The sequence below is a fragment of the Tyto alba genome, unplaced genomic scaffold, assembly GCF_018691265.1.
Source record: "Tyto alba isolate M040663 unplaced genomic scaffold, T.alba_DEE_v4.0 Super-Scaffold_21, whole genome shotgun sequence".
Lineage (NCBI taxonomy): Eukaryota > Metazoa > Chordata > Aves > Strigiformes > Tytonidae > Tyto > Tyto alba.
This window is the reverse complement of record NW_024881295.1, coordinates 20,306,553-20,322,704: the sequence shown is the minus strand read 5'-3', so window position 1 is coordinate 20,322,704 and position 16,152 is coordinate 20,306,553. Positions and strand designations below refer to the sequence as shown.

Genomic DNA, 16,152 nt, shown 5'->3' with positions numbered 1-16,152 from the left:
GTTTTCTCCCTGTTCTTGCCCCACATAGTGCTTCCCCATCCACCAGCCCTGGGCAGGGGGCAGAGAGTGAGAAAGGAAATCTGAGGTAGCTGAATCCCACCTCGCCACAGATTTCTGAGTTGGAGTTTTCTGGCTTAATCAGAAAGTGTTGGTCTCCGGCGCTGAGGAAAAATTGGATTTTTCAGTAGAGAAGCCAGAATTTTCTGTCAAAGACATATATTTTGAAATACCCTAACTGTTTCACCAGAAGTGGTTTACAGGCACTGTTAGCAAGCAATAATTCGTCACCAGTAGAGTAGCAATGTCTCATTGTTTAGGAAATACAAACTACTCTTCTTAACCCATCTAATTGTCACTACTTCTAGTTTCAGATATTTTTGCATTGGGGCCAAAAATCTGGCTTTAAAGTAATACTTTATTTCATTTTATTCCATTTTTGTACTGACCTCCTATGAAAATTAGTAAATAATTTTCCTGCATATTTGTTTTTCTGCTCTTCCCATCTTATCCTTCTGTGTGGGGTTTTAAAATTATTTATTTATTTTCCAGTTCATAGAATGCTGTAAAAAAGGAGCCAATCTATTAATCCAAGGACCTGATCACTGCTCTTTGTTGCACCACGCTGCCAAGACGGGGCAAGGCGAGATTGTGAAATACATCCTAGAGCATGGTGAGTCACAGTGGGCAAGGCCAGAGAGAGCTGTACTTCAGCCAAGTGTCAGCCAGGTAAAACCACACCGTGGGGCTGGCAGTGCCCTCACACAGCTGTGGTCACCCTCAGCAAAACGTTCCACCTGCAGCATGTGTGACCAGGAGGCTAGGAATGTGGTAGCAATGACAGTGATGGCTCCAGATAACTGGAAAGTGTGGAAACAAAAGTAAAGAGGGCTTTTGAGGAGGATGGGTGTTTTCACAGTTGCATCGGTTCGGAGGCTGTGAAGGAGGAGCCTATTTAGAACCTCTGGCATAGGAATCCTCTGAACTAATTTGTTTTTCAGCTAGAGCATATGTTGTAGAAAGCATTTAATCTCCATTAAAACATTTACAGTGATGGAGAGCCCATCCAACCATTGTTATTATTTCAGCATTTAATAGCACACTTCTTGGGAATCTGTGCACTTACTTCTAGACTGGATTTGTTTAGCTTCCCTGCCAACCTCCCAGTATTATGCCTTTGTTAGTTTCAAGACCACACGATAACAGAAATACATGATCTCCATTTTATAATTATATTTATAGTCTGTAATCATGCCATTTCCCTTTTTTCCTTTCGGCTCTTTTTATCTTTGTCAGTAACAGGATTGCAGGCATGCTTACACGGTCTCTGCAGTAATGTGTATGCGTACATATGTTTGTGGAAGTCACATTTAGGAGTTTCTGCCTGTTGAACTACTGTAGTCTTGTTCACTGATTGCTGGACAGTGGTACAGTAATATTGTTACTGCTCTGCACACAGAACTGAAGTCCCAGTGGTCTGCCTCCTGCACTGTAGGAAATATTTTCTAGTCCTTTAAGGATTCCTGTAACTCTTCTCTGATCCCTCTTCAAAATATTAATGGCTATTTTGACTTCTGGATGTCAAAATCAGCTATGTTATTTCATCAGCAGTGTTAGCACTAAACACAGAGACTGCCTCTGGCAATTGGAATAAGCATTAGCTAATGCTTGAAAGTTATTGCAGAAATTGTACAGAGAGAAGAAAAGCACAGCTCATAGGAAAGGAAGAGGCAATAATCCATCTGTTAACATTTGTGCTAATTGGGGTGGGATTTAGCTCGAGCTTGACTCCTAAATTTAGGTGTTTATGTAGAGATGCCATGTAATCTGTGGGTCTAAGTTCTTGTACTGTCAACAGAGATCCATAACTCAGTTCATTTGCTCCTGTATGACCGAGGTAGTAGAGGAGACCTTTCCTCTTTCAGTGGCAGATGGAGATGAGGAGGGCATCTTTAATATCAGCAGACTTCCAGCATGACTGACACGAGGGAGACCCCAGTCAAAGTAGTCATTGCAGCCCAGCAAGTGATTCAGCTGACGGTTACCTACACTTCATTCATTTAGCTAAGCATAACTATTTATTGTCATTTGCCTTTGGATATCCAGGACATCTGCATGGGTCTACAAGACAACATACAAGGCCTGTAGGACACCAGTACTGGCCTGGCAGCTGGAGCCCAAGCAAGCATCCATGTCATTCCAAATGCATCCCAAGACCTGCTTGTGGGCATATCGAATGGCCCAAAATATCTGTGTGTGGGCAACTGAACTGTGCCCCAGATACCTGACTGAGGGGATCTGAACTGCTACTTTACCCTTTTATGTATAGATATAGAATACATAATACCCATATATATGGGTAACTGAGCATAGTTGGCCTTATATCCAAATATTGGATAGTTTTCTCCCTGGTTGTAACAAGTCTTAGCAGTGCTACCTCTACCTCCTAATTAACTTCTCTGGACTATCTCATTAGTCACATTGCGTATACGTGCCTCTGAATTCTGTAGACATAATTTCACCTAATTTTCTTATTGCCTCTGGTCTCTTCTCACAGTGCATGTGACCGATGCCATTTCACTGTCACGGCTGCCTCTCCAGCATTTTTCTTAGGGATGTACACCTTAACTTACTCACAGTCTGACCCGGTTACTGTTCCTTTGGTGAAGGTTTAAAACGAGATCATTTAAGCTGGTAAGGATGTGAGCAGAGAATCCATGGGAATTTTTGAAGTGAACAGAGAAATGTGAGGGATTACGGACGGTTAGACAAAGACAAACCAGAAGGTTGAGCAAATCTCAGTTCAGTTCTTCTCTCCCCCGCTTTATCCCCAAGGATGGCAGGAAGCTCTTGCAGCTTTCCAGACATAAGTCCTCTGGGCTTCTCCAAGTGCATTGTTTGTTTAACATTCTCTGGAGATCAGAGAATGCATGGGACAGTGCTCTCATAGGGGCCTCCTCTCTTCTCCCACCGAGCAATTAATGAAACTCATTTCTACCCTGGGCACTTCTCAGTCACAAACGAGGTCTCTTGCTGATTCATCATCGTCATAATGTCCTTGATTTTCTGTTGCATTCTCTGGCATCTGGCATCTTCTCAACATTAATTAGTGTATGAAACCCAATCCAACGCTACTAATAGCTGAGGTTTTCCCTGTATGTAGCTTCTCATTTCTGCTGATACCCACCCTTGACAAAAATGGGTCTTACTCCTACTTTAGCGATTACCTCTGCCCAACCATAATTCCTCCGTAGTTTGTGTGCTTCCCATACAAGGTTGGAGATAGTTAATATTAATAAGAATTCCACTGCAAAATACCCTCCAGCACACAGCACAGAAAACCTATTATTAATCACACAGGGAAAACCTTATGAATATCTTTAAAAAACAACAACAATCAAACAAGAGAAAACCCACCATATCAGGAATTTTAACCTCCTAGTGTGAAACTAGTGGGGTGAATCAAACGTGATACAGGAGCGGAGAATTCCTCCCCTGCCCATAGTACTGGGAGTATGGAGAGAAAATGGTGTAGTGATGCCGTGACTGTCCTTTGTGGAGATGGCTTTATGCTTTCTGCAAACATGCAGGGGACGTTAATGTGAGAGGTTATTCTGTGATCTTGATCAGAATGATTTCAGATGTTAAGGGGAGGAAAATAACCCTTCTTAAATTAGAAAACAGCAGAGATGAGTCACACAAGGAGACTGCTGTGCAGTATTGCCAGATACTTAGCAGTGGACTAGCACAAGCCTGGAATAGCAGCTGAAGCGCCAGTGTAGTAGGTGTGAGGACGACAGCTGATTACTGCTGCAGGGACAGTTGTGTTGGCTGATGTTCCTGCAAAACAGTTTCTCTCTATTCGCTGTGCAGGAAGGGCAGATACACAGATATATCTGTTGTTCAAGACTGCCTTCCTAAATGGGGGGTCTTCTGCTTCTAGTAGGAGGGTCACCTTTTAAGATCTGTCCGTAGCTGGGCTAAGGAACACTTGCCTTAAAACTGAGAGCCAAACTCAATAGGTATCAGAACCACACCTGTTTAGTGCTTCAGTCAGCAACTGTCTTACGCCCTAATGCATACGCATTAGAGAAGAGTTAATTGTTTACTTGCTTAACACAAACAGAATTAGGGAGGGCTTAAGAAACTCCGTTAGAAAAAGAACCTCCTAAATCATCATCTGTATTTGGAATCAAACTTGTCTTGAAGTCTTTATCTGGCAGTTCTGAACTATTTATAATTTATAACCATTGTACAAGACATCCCAAGGTGTGCCTTCTCCTTGTCTTCTCTTCTCTAGGGGCTCAAAAGAAAAACAAGAATTCTGTAGTTCATCTAGGGTATTTTAGTTTTAAATAGAAGAGAGGAAAAAAATTTACAGTTGCGTTGGGAGTTTGTGGTGGGGATTTCTGGTGGAACAGTCAGTCACGCATCGCATCCTGAACATTTCTATGACTTCAAACCTCGGCGTCCTTGCTCCATTAGACAGCATCCTCTGGTAAGAAGGATGATGCTTTCATTACTCTTAGCACTGCGAAGTCAACAGTGAAGAGCCGTCAGTGAGTTTGGATTTGCACCCTGACCAGATTCAGGAGTTCCAAAGAAGGCTTTTGGAAAGCAAATTTTTCCACGACAGAGATGTATGCCAGGGACAAAGTTTGAATAGTCATCAGAAAACAACACTGAACGAGACTGAATTTGCTTGACATTTGCTAGTATGCCTAGATTTGCAGAATGTTTCAGAGTAGTGGACATTTGTAAAGGGCCTGAGCAGAAAACAGCTTAGTTTTCGTAGAAGGCACAAGGTATAGAATAGTCTATTTTAATGTGCAAGTTTACCAAATTTTAAGTCAACACGGCTGAGAGACAGTTCCGACGGAAGGCATGCTCCCATAGTCTGACTACCCTCTATGTTACAGTGGGAATTCTGAGCTAGAAGGCACTAGCAGTAAAAACGAGACACTGCTAATCTTCACATTGGGTAAAAATGTGGAGTGGGGAGTTAGAGAAAGGCTTGAAATAGTTCTGACTTTGCAGGTTACTATTATTTTAAAAATATTCCCTCTTTGAAGGTAAGGAGCCAAATCCAGTTTTGTCCTCCGGCTAACAACCTCAATCAAGTTATTAAACAAACAGGGTTTTGACAGATAAACACCCAGAAATTCTGATAATGTCTGACATTACTGCTTAAAGCAAATACCCTTCTTCCCCAGTTCTATCAAGGACCGACAGGACAAGGGACTGGCAGGGGTTAATAGCTGTGGGTCTCCCGTGGGTAGCTGTAACCACATCCATTGGAGAGGCCAGGGTGTGCTGTGACCTGGAGGCCTTTTGGACTGCATGGTGCTGTATATTTTGGAAATGCCTCTGAAATATGGTCATTTAGTCTTTCTTTTATGTTGTAGTGAGCTCAGCTAAAGGGCAGCTGCTTTTGAGAGTCTCCTTCCCTTCCCTCCTCCCATCTCCAGCTCAGGCTGCTTTGCCTCCTGAGAAACTGGAGAGGGGCTTTGGTGGAGTGAAAGGGGGCAGAAGGAGAGAAGGAAAAAAGTTAATAATTCTACACAGACAGTCTATCGGAGATGTTAAGGAAAGAGAGTGATCTCAGCTGGGCTTCCCCTCAGTGCGTCATGCTTTTCAGCTCCTTTCATGCGAACCTCTCCCCCCCCACCTCCGTCTCCATCCTGCCATTCTTTAGCCCCCAAGTTGCTCGCTCTCTTTCTCTCTCTCCTTTTTTTTTTTTTTTTTTTTTTTTGTCCCTCCACCTCTCCACACATTTCTATCTTTTGTTTTTATTTCCCCCCCCGCTGTTTTCCTTGATAGAAATCTCACTCATGCATTTCCCTTCCGGATTTCTATTGGGTTATTTTGTCCTCTCTCTCTCTGCGCCTTGGTCCCCTTTTCTTTCTCTGCCTCTTGTCCCGGAGTAAAACAGCCGCCTCCCTGCTGGGTCAGGATGACAGTGCCGTTAGCTTTCCCAGTGCCAGCCCTTCCCACATCTGTGCAGCTTTTGTCCCGGGGCAGAGGGGGATTTGGAATGGTCGGTTGGCAGCGCCAGGGAGACTGATGTAAAAATGAGGTCCAAAAAAGAGGGGAAAGGGAATTAGGAGGAGGGCGTGAGATGGTTTAAGAGAAGCACAAGTGAAAATAAAATAAAGAAGCAAAGGGCACAGCTCAGGCTGTGTGTGAGTTGGGACATTCCAGCTTCAGAGATAGGCCAGAAAGAAATGAATGAATCCTGGTACCACATTGTGCTGCTAATCCATCAACCCCAATATCTGTCCCTTATATCTGTGACTGGGGTGGAGTTGGGGCACTCCCATGAAGTGCTTTATTTGGGGCAGTACCCAGGAGAACACCTTTTGCGCACAGGCAGGCTGTACCTGGCACATCCTCAGTTCTGTACTCGCAGGCTGCCTGCGGAGTCCCCAACACTCAGCAACTCTGACCTAGCCTTGCTATTTCTTCCTGCTCCAGACCAGTTTTCCTTCACCCTTGGCTTCCTATATCTCCAGACCCCCTCTGCCCCAGCTTCTCCTCTTTCTCAGGTCACATTCTTCTAACTTCTCTCTATCCTTCCTCCTAATATGTTAATGCCTTTTTCCTCTTACCAAGACAAGTACCTCTATGCCCAATGCAGCCAGCCCACTCACGCTGTCCCACCTTTTCATCGCAACCTTTCTTGTGCCATCCATGAACGGAAATAATAGTTTACCTGGCAGCATCTTTCTTAACACACTGCCAGCCGTTCCAGGTGTCCTATCACTGGGATGTGGCATTCCATCAAGCCATGGGGACTTGCCTCTATTTTTGAGAGAACATGATTTTCTCCTAGGAGGTATAAAGGAGTCATTTTCTTCATCTGTGTTTGTGTGTTTTTTTTTTTTTTTCTTTATAGTTTCTCAGGCATTATTTTTCTTTCCTCTCCACAAGGGACCCTGCTTAGCCCCCTGTATCCTTCTTCATGCTTATGGGAGCTCAGGGGTCATGAGTGATTCTTCTTTTTGATGGGGAGGAGTGGACACATAACTGCCAAGTGCAGAGATGTGTGGCGGTAGAGTCAGAGTGCTATGCATTAAGGATTGACGGTGGCTAATGAGTTTGGAGAACTGCCATGATAGGTGTGCCATGCCCTGTGTGCTGGGGACTAAGAATGCTACTTTTCTGACCGCCCCTTTCTCATGATGGCAGAAGATGAAGTGAAGCAGCTACCTGCAGCTCCAAGAGCCACGGCAGCCGGCGGCCCCTGATGATACTGCATGTGTGTGTTATAAAAGCAGTGAGGGAGAGACAGGCTGCTCTGATCCATTTTGACCCACACTCAGAGTGGAAGGAGTGTAGAGAGGTTGTGTGTAGGCCTTTGTGAGCAAATAGTGTGAAATTCCTCAGTTTCAGGTGAGATTTGCTGTGAGCTCTTGAGGACTCTTGAATTTCAAAGTCAAAGTGTGCTGAAGAGAAATATTCATGCACAGGAAGGAAAATTCCTGTAAAGCTTCACTGTTCCCCTTGCTAACTGCCCCATACCATCTGGCACTACAGAGCAGTGGAAAGAAGAGTAATAAGACAGACTGCAAAAGGAAAAGTTTTTTCTTGTTTCAAATGCTATCCACATCTTAACCTTTCCATATCACTGTAATCCACTGATGGAATTTGCTGCTATAAACATCTGCTTGTAGTGAATATCAAGGACAAAAGAACATTAGCGTAAATGCATTATTTTGTCTCACTTAACAACAGTCTTTTCTGTTTTTCTTAATCTTACTTTCCTGATCATTGCTAAACAGTAGAGTACAGGATTTGCATATCAATATAAAGACCGCTGGGAATATTCCACCCTGATCTACATTCTGTATAACGCTATTAAATGGAGTAGCACAGGGATGTCATTCAGAATGGAATTTGGCTAATTTCAACTTCCTAATGACATTTTCCCTCTAGTACTAACAATAGATTTTAACTTGCAATATATCAGGGTTTCTAGTATATCAGCATTTTCAATGCACTGTACTTATGTGAACCACTTAATTGAGCAAGGTGAAGAGTGAGAAAATAAACGCCATGAATATTCATTCCCAGTATAATTTAGAGGCTGTCACTCCCTGGTGCTGACACTCCAGCAGGGACTGTGCATTCAGAATTTACTAGTGCAAGGGCTCGCACAAGCAAATATTACCTTAAAGTTTGGCATACTTGTGCAAATAGAGCTTTTGGTTGGCTTCTTTTACATATTTGCACCGGGAATCTTCTCCTGGTACTCGTACTCTTCAAGTCATGCAGACAAATCCTATATGACATACCTGACTGTCTTTTGCAGGTCCATCTGAATTACTGGACATGACAGACAGTGAAACGTAAGTACGACTTAACATCCCCTTCACATTATGTGCATTAGTCTAGCAGACTTCCCTTGTTTTTCAAGTACAAACTTTCAAGTAAAAAAATTTGTAAAATGGCACAGCTCGTCAAAAAACAAACAACAAAACAAAAGTTCCCCCAAACCTAAACAGCAACCACTTCATGTGGCTTTCTGGCCTAAACCAAATGTTTCTTGAATTCCATAAAGGACTTCCTCTCTATTGCTTCCCACGCCTCCTTAATCTTTCTAGAGGAATACAAGTCTTGCATTGTGCTTCGATGTTTCTGGCATCCATTTACTGAGGGACTAGCCTGAAGAGTAAATTCCAGAAATCTGGAAATAACTTTTCTTGCTCTACACCTTTTCCACCATCCCGACTCATCCAAGGTGCTCTGTGTTAGCTGTCCCAAGTGGCCACAACCTGTGTCTTTGAAGATTTCTCTCAAGTTGTTAGAACCTCAGTCACATCTATCGTTAAAAAAAAAAAAAAAACCACACCCCAACACATTACTTTCCAATTCCCAATTGCTCTACATCTTGTTGTATAATCAAGGTGTCACAAAGAGTACGTAAGGGATGCATGAATAATCCTGGGAAATATATGGGATATATGGGAAAGCAAAAGTCGCATTTCTCATTGGGGTTAAACCTACTGTTCCTCATCCCACAGTGCCTTCCTCTGCTAACAGAGAACACCAGAGAGGTTCTGAGCAAGTTGCACATGTGCAGTCCAGGGGTGACGGAGTCTGGATGGACTGCCTCTTTTTCTTCATCCAGTAGCATAGCACAGCCACTGATATAAAGTTCAAGTGACCATGGCTGTGAGGGCTTCCCTTTACAAAGGTCCCTCTACCGCCAGCTCTTGAAAAGGGAAGGTTCAAGCCATAACTGGCAGCATGAATTTGTCTTTTGATCCTCAGGGGGTAATCAGATCGTAACCTATTCTGAATCTAGTTCTCATGCAGCAGAGACAGATTCATTACAAGGTTGCCTATTAATATTTCAACATGCCCTGTCATGGACTGAGGTTGAAATTCCTTTATGCATTTTCACTTTCTGGGTAGGTAGGTGCAAGATATGTCCTCCTGCACATATTTCTTGTCATTTGTTATTTTGGAGGTTATGTAATGGCCCTACATGTTGGACAGTAGTATTAAGGACACCTTTTCAACCCATTCAAATAATACTTTCCTTCTCTTCCTAGGCAAATACAGATAGATTTCTTTAACCTCGATACTAGTCAGTCTCAGAATCCTGTTAGAAGTAGCCCCAGTCTGAGTGAGGAGCCTTGCAATAAATCTGCTCCCACTACACAGCCTCCTCTTTTGCCAAGCACGTGTTCAAGCTTCCCCAGTAGCTCACCAGTCCAGTGGGGCCAAACAAAATCACAGCTCTTGCTCTCATACATCCAAGAGAGCAGGGTGTCAGAACCAGGGCAGCAAGCGCACCAGGCATGGCTTTGAAGGGCACGATTTTTTGAGGATGAGTCCAAGAGTGAGGCTGACGAAAGAAAATGCAGGAAGAAACAAACACTGTTGCTGTTTTGCCCGCTGTGAAATAAGAAGGTGGCTAGTTTGCCTTTGCAGCAGTTAGCAGAACCGGTGGTTGGATGGGAATGTGACCTACTGTCCTTTGAATACATAAAATCTGTGCATGTTTCTCTCCCACCCCTCAGAAGTTCTTAGTCTGCTATGTGGGTGTTGCAGGCTTTCCTACTGAGCCAATGGATGTAGATGCTAAGGGAGAGAGCGGACAAGTCTGCCTCTGCCAGCAAGGGGGGACCTCACAGAAATACAGCATCCTTCTCGCTCTCTGTCCTCTGCACCTCATACCTCATTAATCTACATCGGTGCGATGTGTCTCACTGCTGGTTTCTGTACTTTGGTCTAGGGGTGAGACAGCATTACATAAGGCAGCCTGCCAGCGCCACCGTGCCATCTGCCAGCTCCTGGTGGACGCGGGAGCCTCTCTGAGAAAGACGGACTCCAAGGTAATCCAGCCCCATCAACCAGTTACAAAATACTGCAGCCAAGCGAGACCCATCAGCATCCGTCCCTGCTGTTTGCATGATTGAGGCTTCCTCCTGTATGCCAAGAGCAGCTCTTTTTAAACTAGCTATTTTTATTTAGAACACGGTATTGATTTAAGCAAGTACAAGAGGCTTTGGTTCAGTACCCAACGTGGGTCATCTTCATAGTGAGAGCCTGGCCTCAAACTATTTGCTGCGTTGGGTGTGAATGAGGCATTTCCATGGCCCAGGAGCAGCCTCCTGTGTGGTCAGAAGGGAGGTCTGTGAGCAAGGATCACCTGGGGGAGCCTTGGTTTGTGATTGCAAAGTGTCTGTGAGGCTGGATTATTGTGGCTGACTTGCTTTGTGAGGATGGCGAACCATTTTCTTTTGCCCTTGCTTGCCCTTATGCTCACTGATGTAACACTAACCGCAACCCTCTCTTGGTGTACGCTTGGCTGAGAAAGAAGTCTGAGCAAGATTAAACCCTGGGAATATTCTGTCAATACAACAATCTGATCACTTAGGAAGATGATACAGAAGCTGCCCCTCTGGAATTTCTGAACATAAGCATCTTGTGGTCAGCAGCTGAAAGGTGGTTGGATCTCTGGGCTCCAGAGTCAGAAGCACCTTTGCTGCATCAAGACAATTAAAAATCAAATGTTATTCTTCATGTGATAGTCTATAAGGGGGAGAGAGATCATCTCTTTTTCAGATGAGAGTACTGTACATTACAAGAGATAATTTCTGCAACAGCTGAAATCCAAACAAGTGGCTTCTGACTTGTTAATTTTCATCTGCCCAAGGATTTGTTAATTTTCATCATCCAAGGACCGGGATTGTTTCTGGGGAAATACTTTAACGTGTTTCCAATATTTTTTCATAGCTTAGGATCAAGAGTTGTGGTTCAATTCAACAGTACTCATAAGGTAACTCAGATAACAGAGTAGCAAATTTAGCAAATTGATGCACTGAAAAATTATTTGTACTTGAGATAGAATGAGACATGTTGAACACATCTCAAATGTTGAGCATCTATCTCTGCACGTTCTTAGCAAAGCGTGTAGTCAGTGAAGTGCACTTTTCAAGTGTTAGCTACAGTACTGTGTGTCATATTAATTCACACAGATATTGTAGCCCTAGAATGAAAAGTCACTTCCAGCATGTAAGCCCTTCTGTGTGATTTATTAAATAGTACATCTTTGCAGAACTGCATGATTTGTCCTAAACCACAGAAGGACTTTGAAAATCTTCAGAATCTCATGACTCTGATAGAAAAAATTTGATTTAACACCAACTTGTACAACGAATCAGTAAATTCTCCAAATTGGTTTCCATCCTTTCTGTAGTAATTTCTCTGGGCTGTGCTTTAACTGTTCTTCTAAATATGTTAGCACAAGACTTTCTCTTCCTGTTTCTTTATTACAGGGTAAGACCCCTCGTGACAGGGCTCAGCAAGCTGGTGACCCAGATCTGGCCTCCTACCTGGACAGTCGACAAAACTACCAAATGGTTTCCCATGAGGACCTGGAGACAGCGGTCTGATGTTTGAAAACATCGAAGAGGATCCTTGGAAATCACAAGGCTGCACCTGAGGCACTCGGGCATCGTGTGAGGAAGAAGCTGATGGAATCAACGTGTCTCACTCTCGTGGAAAATACCTGAGGACATGCCACCAGTTCCTAAGGGCTACTGAGTCTTGCCACGGAACGGTTAAGTTCCATAAGTTAGCCCATGATGGATGAGGCGGGACACTCAAAGGTCTGTGGAATCCATGGGCCACGGAAATTTACCTTTATTGCTTCCAGCAAGTAGCATGAACTTCTCCCATGTTCATCTGTACATTTTATTTAAGAAAAAAAAAAAAAAAAAAAAAAAAGGAAAGAGAAAAGAGGGTGTGGGGGAACCAAACTAACTGGGACATTAAAACACCCAACTAGGCCCTCCTCCATCCCTACAGTTTCCTGCATTCCTTTTATTCTCCCATTCCCCTCACTCCTCATCAGTTAAATAGTACCTGTTATTTCTGTGTTAAGTCTTCACAAATGGTCAGGCAGTAGCAAAAAATTTGAGGAGCTCTGGATGCCTTTAGGAAAAACCCAATGTTTTTAGCGGCTGCAGTCCCTCCCTTGCTGTCCTCTTGGAAGCTGCATCCTCAGTGCTCAGTGACTGGGGAGTTTTCTCACTTTTGGAGAGGACTCTGCCTATTGCCTTGTTTCCCAGGGGCATAATTAAATTTACAGCAGTAACGAAACCTAGCCTCCTCATTGTTACTGGGTATACAGTTATGGTATCCTCATGAGACTGTCATTTGTATGTAAAGGAGTTATATGGGATACACCACGTTGTATGGCAGAGCAGAAAGCTACCGGTAAGGTTTCTCACGCCACCATTACGTGTATAACGACTGGCCTGATTCTGCTCAGGTTTCAGGCCCGCCTAAAAGCCAATAGCTCTTTTTTTTTTTTTTTTTTTTCACTTTTGAAAAGATGGGATTTACACTGGGGAGAGATCTGTGCGAGATGGACCGACTTATGGACACAGTCTCCTTTGCATTGCAGCCAGAGATAGGAAGAAGGCCTGGAACGTCAGCGGTCAGCCTAGGCTTGCTGCCCTCAACAAGCGAACGAGCGCCGCCCCAGTTGCCCTGGTAACAGGAAAACCTTGGCTGAACCTGTAAACTGTCCGATTCCCCAAGGGAACCAAGTTTTAGAGAGGCTATCCCACTGGAGAAGGACAAGCGGCAGCTCTTTGCCTCATTACCCACCATAGGCTTGGAAACTTAAAGCTGCTTAGCCGCTGTAAAGGCCAGCCGCGTCTTCTGTACTCTGTTCTCCGTCTTACCTCAGAGATTCTAACCACAAAAGAAGAGAAAGCAAACACACACATACACACAGGCATGCACTAAATGTTCACCTTCAGGTTTTCCGATCACTACAGACAACTCAGCTGACAGAAATAGCAGAGCTTCCACTTCCACTTTGTCTGACCGGTTCCCATGAAGACAGTCACCGCCCACTTTTGGCATAATTCTTAAATAGTTTTCTGAATTTTGCTTTGTTGTTTGTTTTGAAAGATCCACTGGTGTTCGTTTTCACTCACCTTGCTAGGTGTAGGTCTCTGGTAGATGGTGATCATTGGGATTATATGCAGTTTGGAAACCATGAAAATAACTCAGGTCATTATTCAGATAAGATTTTCTTCCTTGGTAGAAGTCATGGAAATTAAATGAATGAGATTCCTTTATTTTTCTTTTTTTTTTTTTTTTTTTTTTAAAAAAAAAAAAAAAAACAACAACAAATGAGTAATTGTTGTGGCAGAGAGGGAGGAGCTGAAAATTATACTTTTTATTTTTTTCTGTTTTCAAAAGTTCATTTGATATGAGCAAAATATTTCTTTAGTATTTCTTCCTCTGGAAGGAAACTATATATATATTTGTAATCTACAGATCAATGGCGACATGAAATGTATTTTGACTTATTTTCTGTCTTTACCTTTCTTGTTTAAAAAATAAAATATGAAAGCCAAATTCCTTCCCTTGATAGTCATCCAGGGGTTTGTGGCAAAGGTCAGTATGTGTATATATTAGAACAGAATTTGGCAACTGTTAAAATAAAAAAAATCAGAGTATAATTTTGGTGTATGTGAAATTTCCACGAGGAAGATCCTCATGCTGTGGTTTCGTGGTAGGCCATGCATCATTTCCCAGCCCTGAGGAAAGACATTACTGTAATATTTCTATATATTTGATGAACATAAGAGTTATATTAATATCGGTTTTATCTTTTTGCTTTGTTTTACTGAAGTGAGAAATGGAGAAAGCTTCAGTGACAGCAGGGGCTTGGTTCTGTCCTGTGCTGAGGCCAGTCCGGTGCCTGAGCAGAGGACGATCGGTCAGCCCACCGCAGCTCCCTGGCCCTTTAGTCCCGTGAAACAGGTGGAGGATTAAAGGCTTGCTCTAATCACAGGTAGCTTCTAGAGGCCACGTGTTAATTAGGATAAGGGAGCTGGGTCTGGTGCCTCTCTGTCCCCAGTGGTCCTCCCCTGGGTGAGACATCCCTCGTGCCCCGGGGGTGGCTGCAGCAGGGGCTGGCTCTGGAGCTGGCAGGATGAGCAGATTTCCTGAGCTCCTTTGCGCCATTTGGATGGCTCCAAGGAGCTTAGAGTACACGAGACAGCCTGGCTTGCAGTTTTCCCTGGCGGCTGGAGTATGATGCTATGATCAGAGCGAGCCTGTTGTGCCTCTGGAAAGCTGCCCGCGCTGTGTGCTCAGTAGGAAGCAGCTACTGTGTGCTGAAAAGAAACCCCAGCACTGGAGGTAGGACAGGAGCGGGCTGTAGGTAGTGCCTTTAATATTCAAGGTGTCCCAAAGCACTGCACACATGATGCATTAGGTACTGGCGATGTATTTGTAGATAACAGAACATGTATATTGTTTTCTGCAATGGCTCACACACGGCCAGGAATATCAGAAGTTGATTCACTGAGGGAAGGAGTTTGGGGCCACGATGCTGCAGGATTATTCCTGACCCCTTTTCAAGTGCAATGGGATTCTCTATTTTGGACAGCTACCAGAAGCAGACAGACTCTGCGGCAGTTAAAGGTGACACGTACGTATTCAATGTCTTGAGCACTTGAGGTCTAGCTCGGAACAATATGATTGTGCCTGCACTGTGCAGGGCCCAAATTTCAGCATGCAGCTGGGAACCCACTTAAACTACATGTAAAACATTTTGATTTACTAGAAGCGTCTGTTCAGTGGCTGCGTCTACTTATGTGTGTATATTAATATATATATGTATATTTATAAATATCAGTATGCATATATATAGATGCACGCACACATATGCACACATGTGTAGAACTGTGCCATTTGAATGACGAAGTACCTAGGGATGCTCAGCTATCGAGATTGCTGGACTGACAAAATGTCATTTTCCATTTTAATTTGTTATTAAAAGGGAAACTTCTCAGTAGAACTGAGGAGCTCCTGAATTGTTCCATTGTACTGGTTTTACTATCTCATTTTGGAGTTAAATGGAGGGAAAGAAAATATTTATAATGTTGATAAAATAAACTTACTTTTGTTATTTAATAGTATCAGTTACTCTTATTATTTCATGTTTCAATGCTAGAGGTATCTTAATGTGTTATCCAAGACATGACGATGTCATATATTTCTCACTAATTATAGCATCCCTCAATATTGTGATGTGTGAGTAACTCATGTAAGACAGGAGCTCAAGGCAAATTTTGCCCATTACAAAACAGGTCTCAGACTCCAGTGGCTCTTTCACCGTTTCATGGGATGGCTTGTCTGTGTTTTAGCACTTGAAGATGTCTGTAGATGTTTTTACTGACACCTGTCACCCTTGCTTTTCCTCAGCAGCAGTAGAGTTGCTCAGTCACAACTCATGGTTCTGTAGCCTGGATTTGGACTACATGAGATGTCCCCCGCTACACGAGGACTGTCATATAGAAGCACCATAGACTAAAGAAAATAGAACAAAATTGATGTTTTGTTGCCATTGTTCTTCCCAGCTGTATTTGCAGAGCTGGCACTGTTGTGGATAAATAGATGGGGCATATGTTTTTTTTCTGGTGATGTGGCTGTGGGAGGTTTGTTTGAGTAGTATTTAATGGCCTCTTTTGCTCATTTTTGTCTTTGTCTTTGCTGTGACAGTGACACGCATGGTAGGGAAAGTCACTAGCACACAGCCTCACCTAGAAGGCAGCAATTTTCCTTTCAGCCATCCCATATGCCTCCTGTATATGACCCAGTATATCAAGAGCA

General features: G+C 43.4%; 1 protein-coding gene across 4 annotated transcripts in view; it reads left to right on the top strand.

The window, feature by feature from the left end:
- DGKI (diacylglycerol kinase iota) overlaps window positions 1-15,395 on the top strand; it is a 217,958-nt gene extending 202,563 nt beyond the window's left edge. For all 4 annotated transcript variants that reach the window (XM_042795524.1, XM_042795525.1, XM_042795523.1 and 1 more), the window contains 4 exons: window positions 550-670; window positions 8,309-8,345; window positions 10,241-10,340; window positions 11,787-15,395. In XM_042795524.1, coding sequence (XP_042651458.1) covers window positions 550-670; window positions 8,309-8,345; window positions 10,241-10,340; window positions 11,787-11,903 — 375 coding nt within the window. In that variant the 3' untranslated portion in view covers window positions 11,904-15,395. The remainder of the gene's footprint in view (window positions 1-549; window positions 671-8,308; window positions 8,346-10,240; window positions 10,341-11,786) is intronic.
- The last annotated feature ends 757 nt before the right edge of the window (window positions 15,396-16,152 follow it).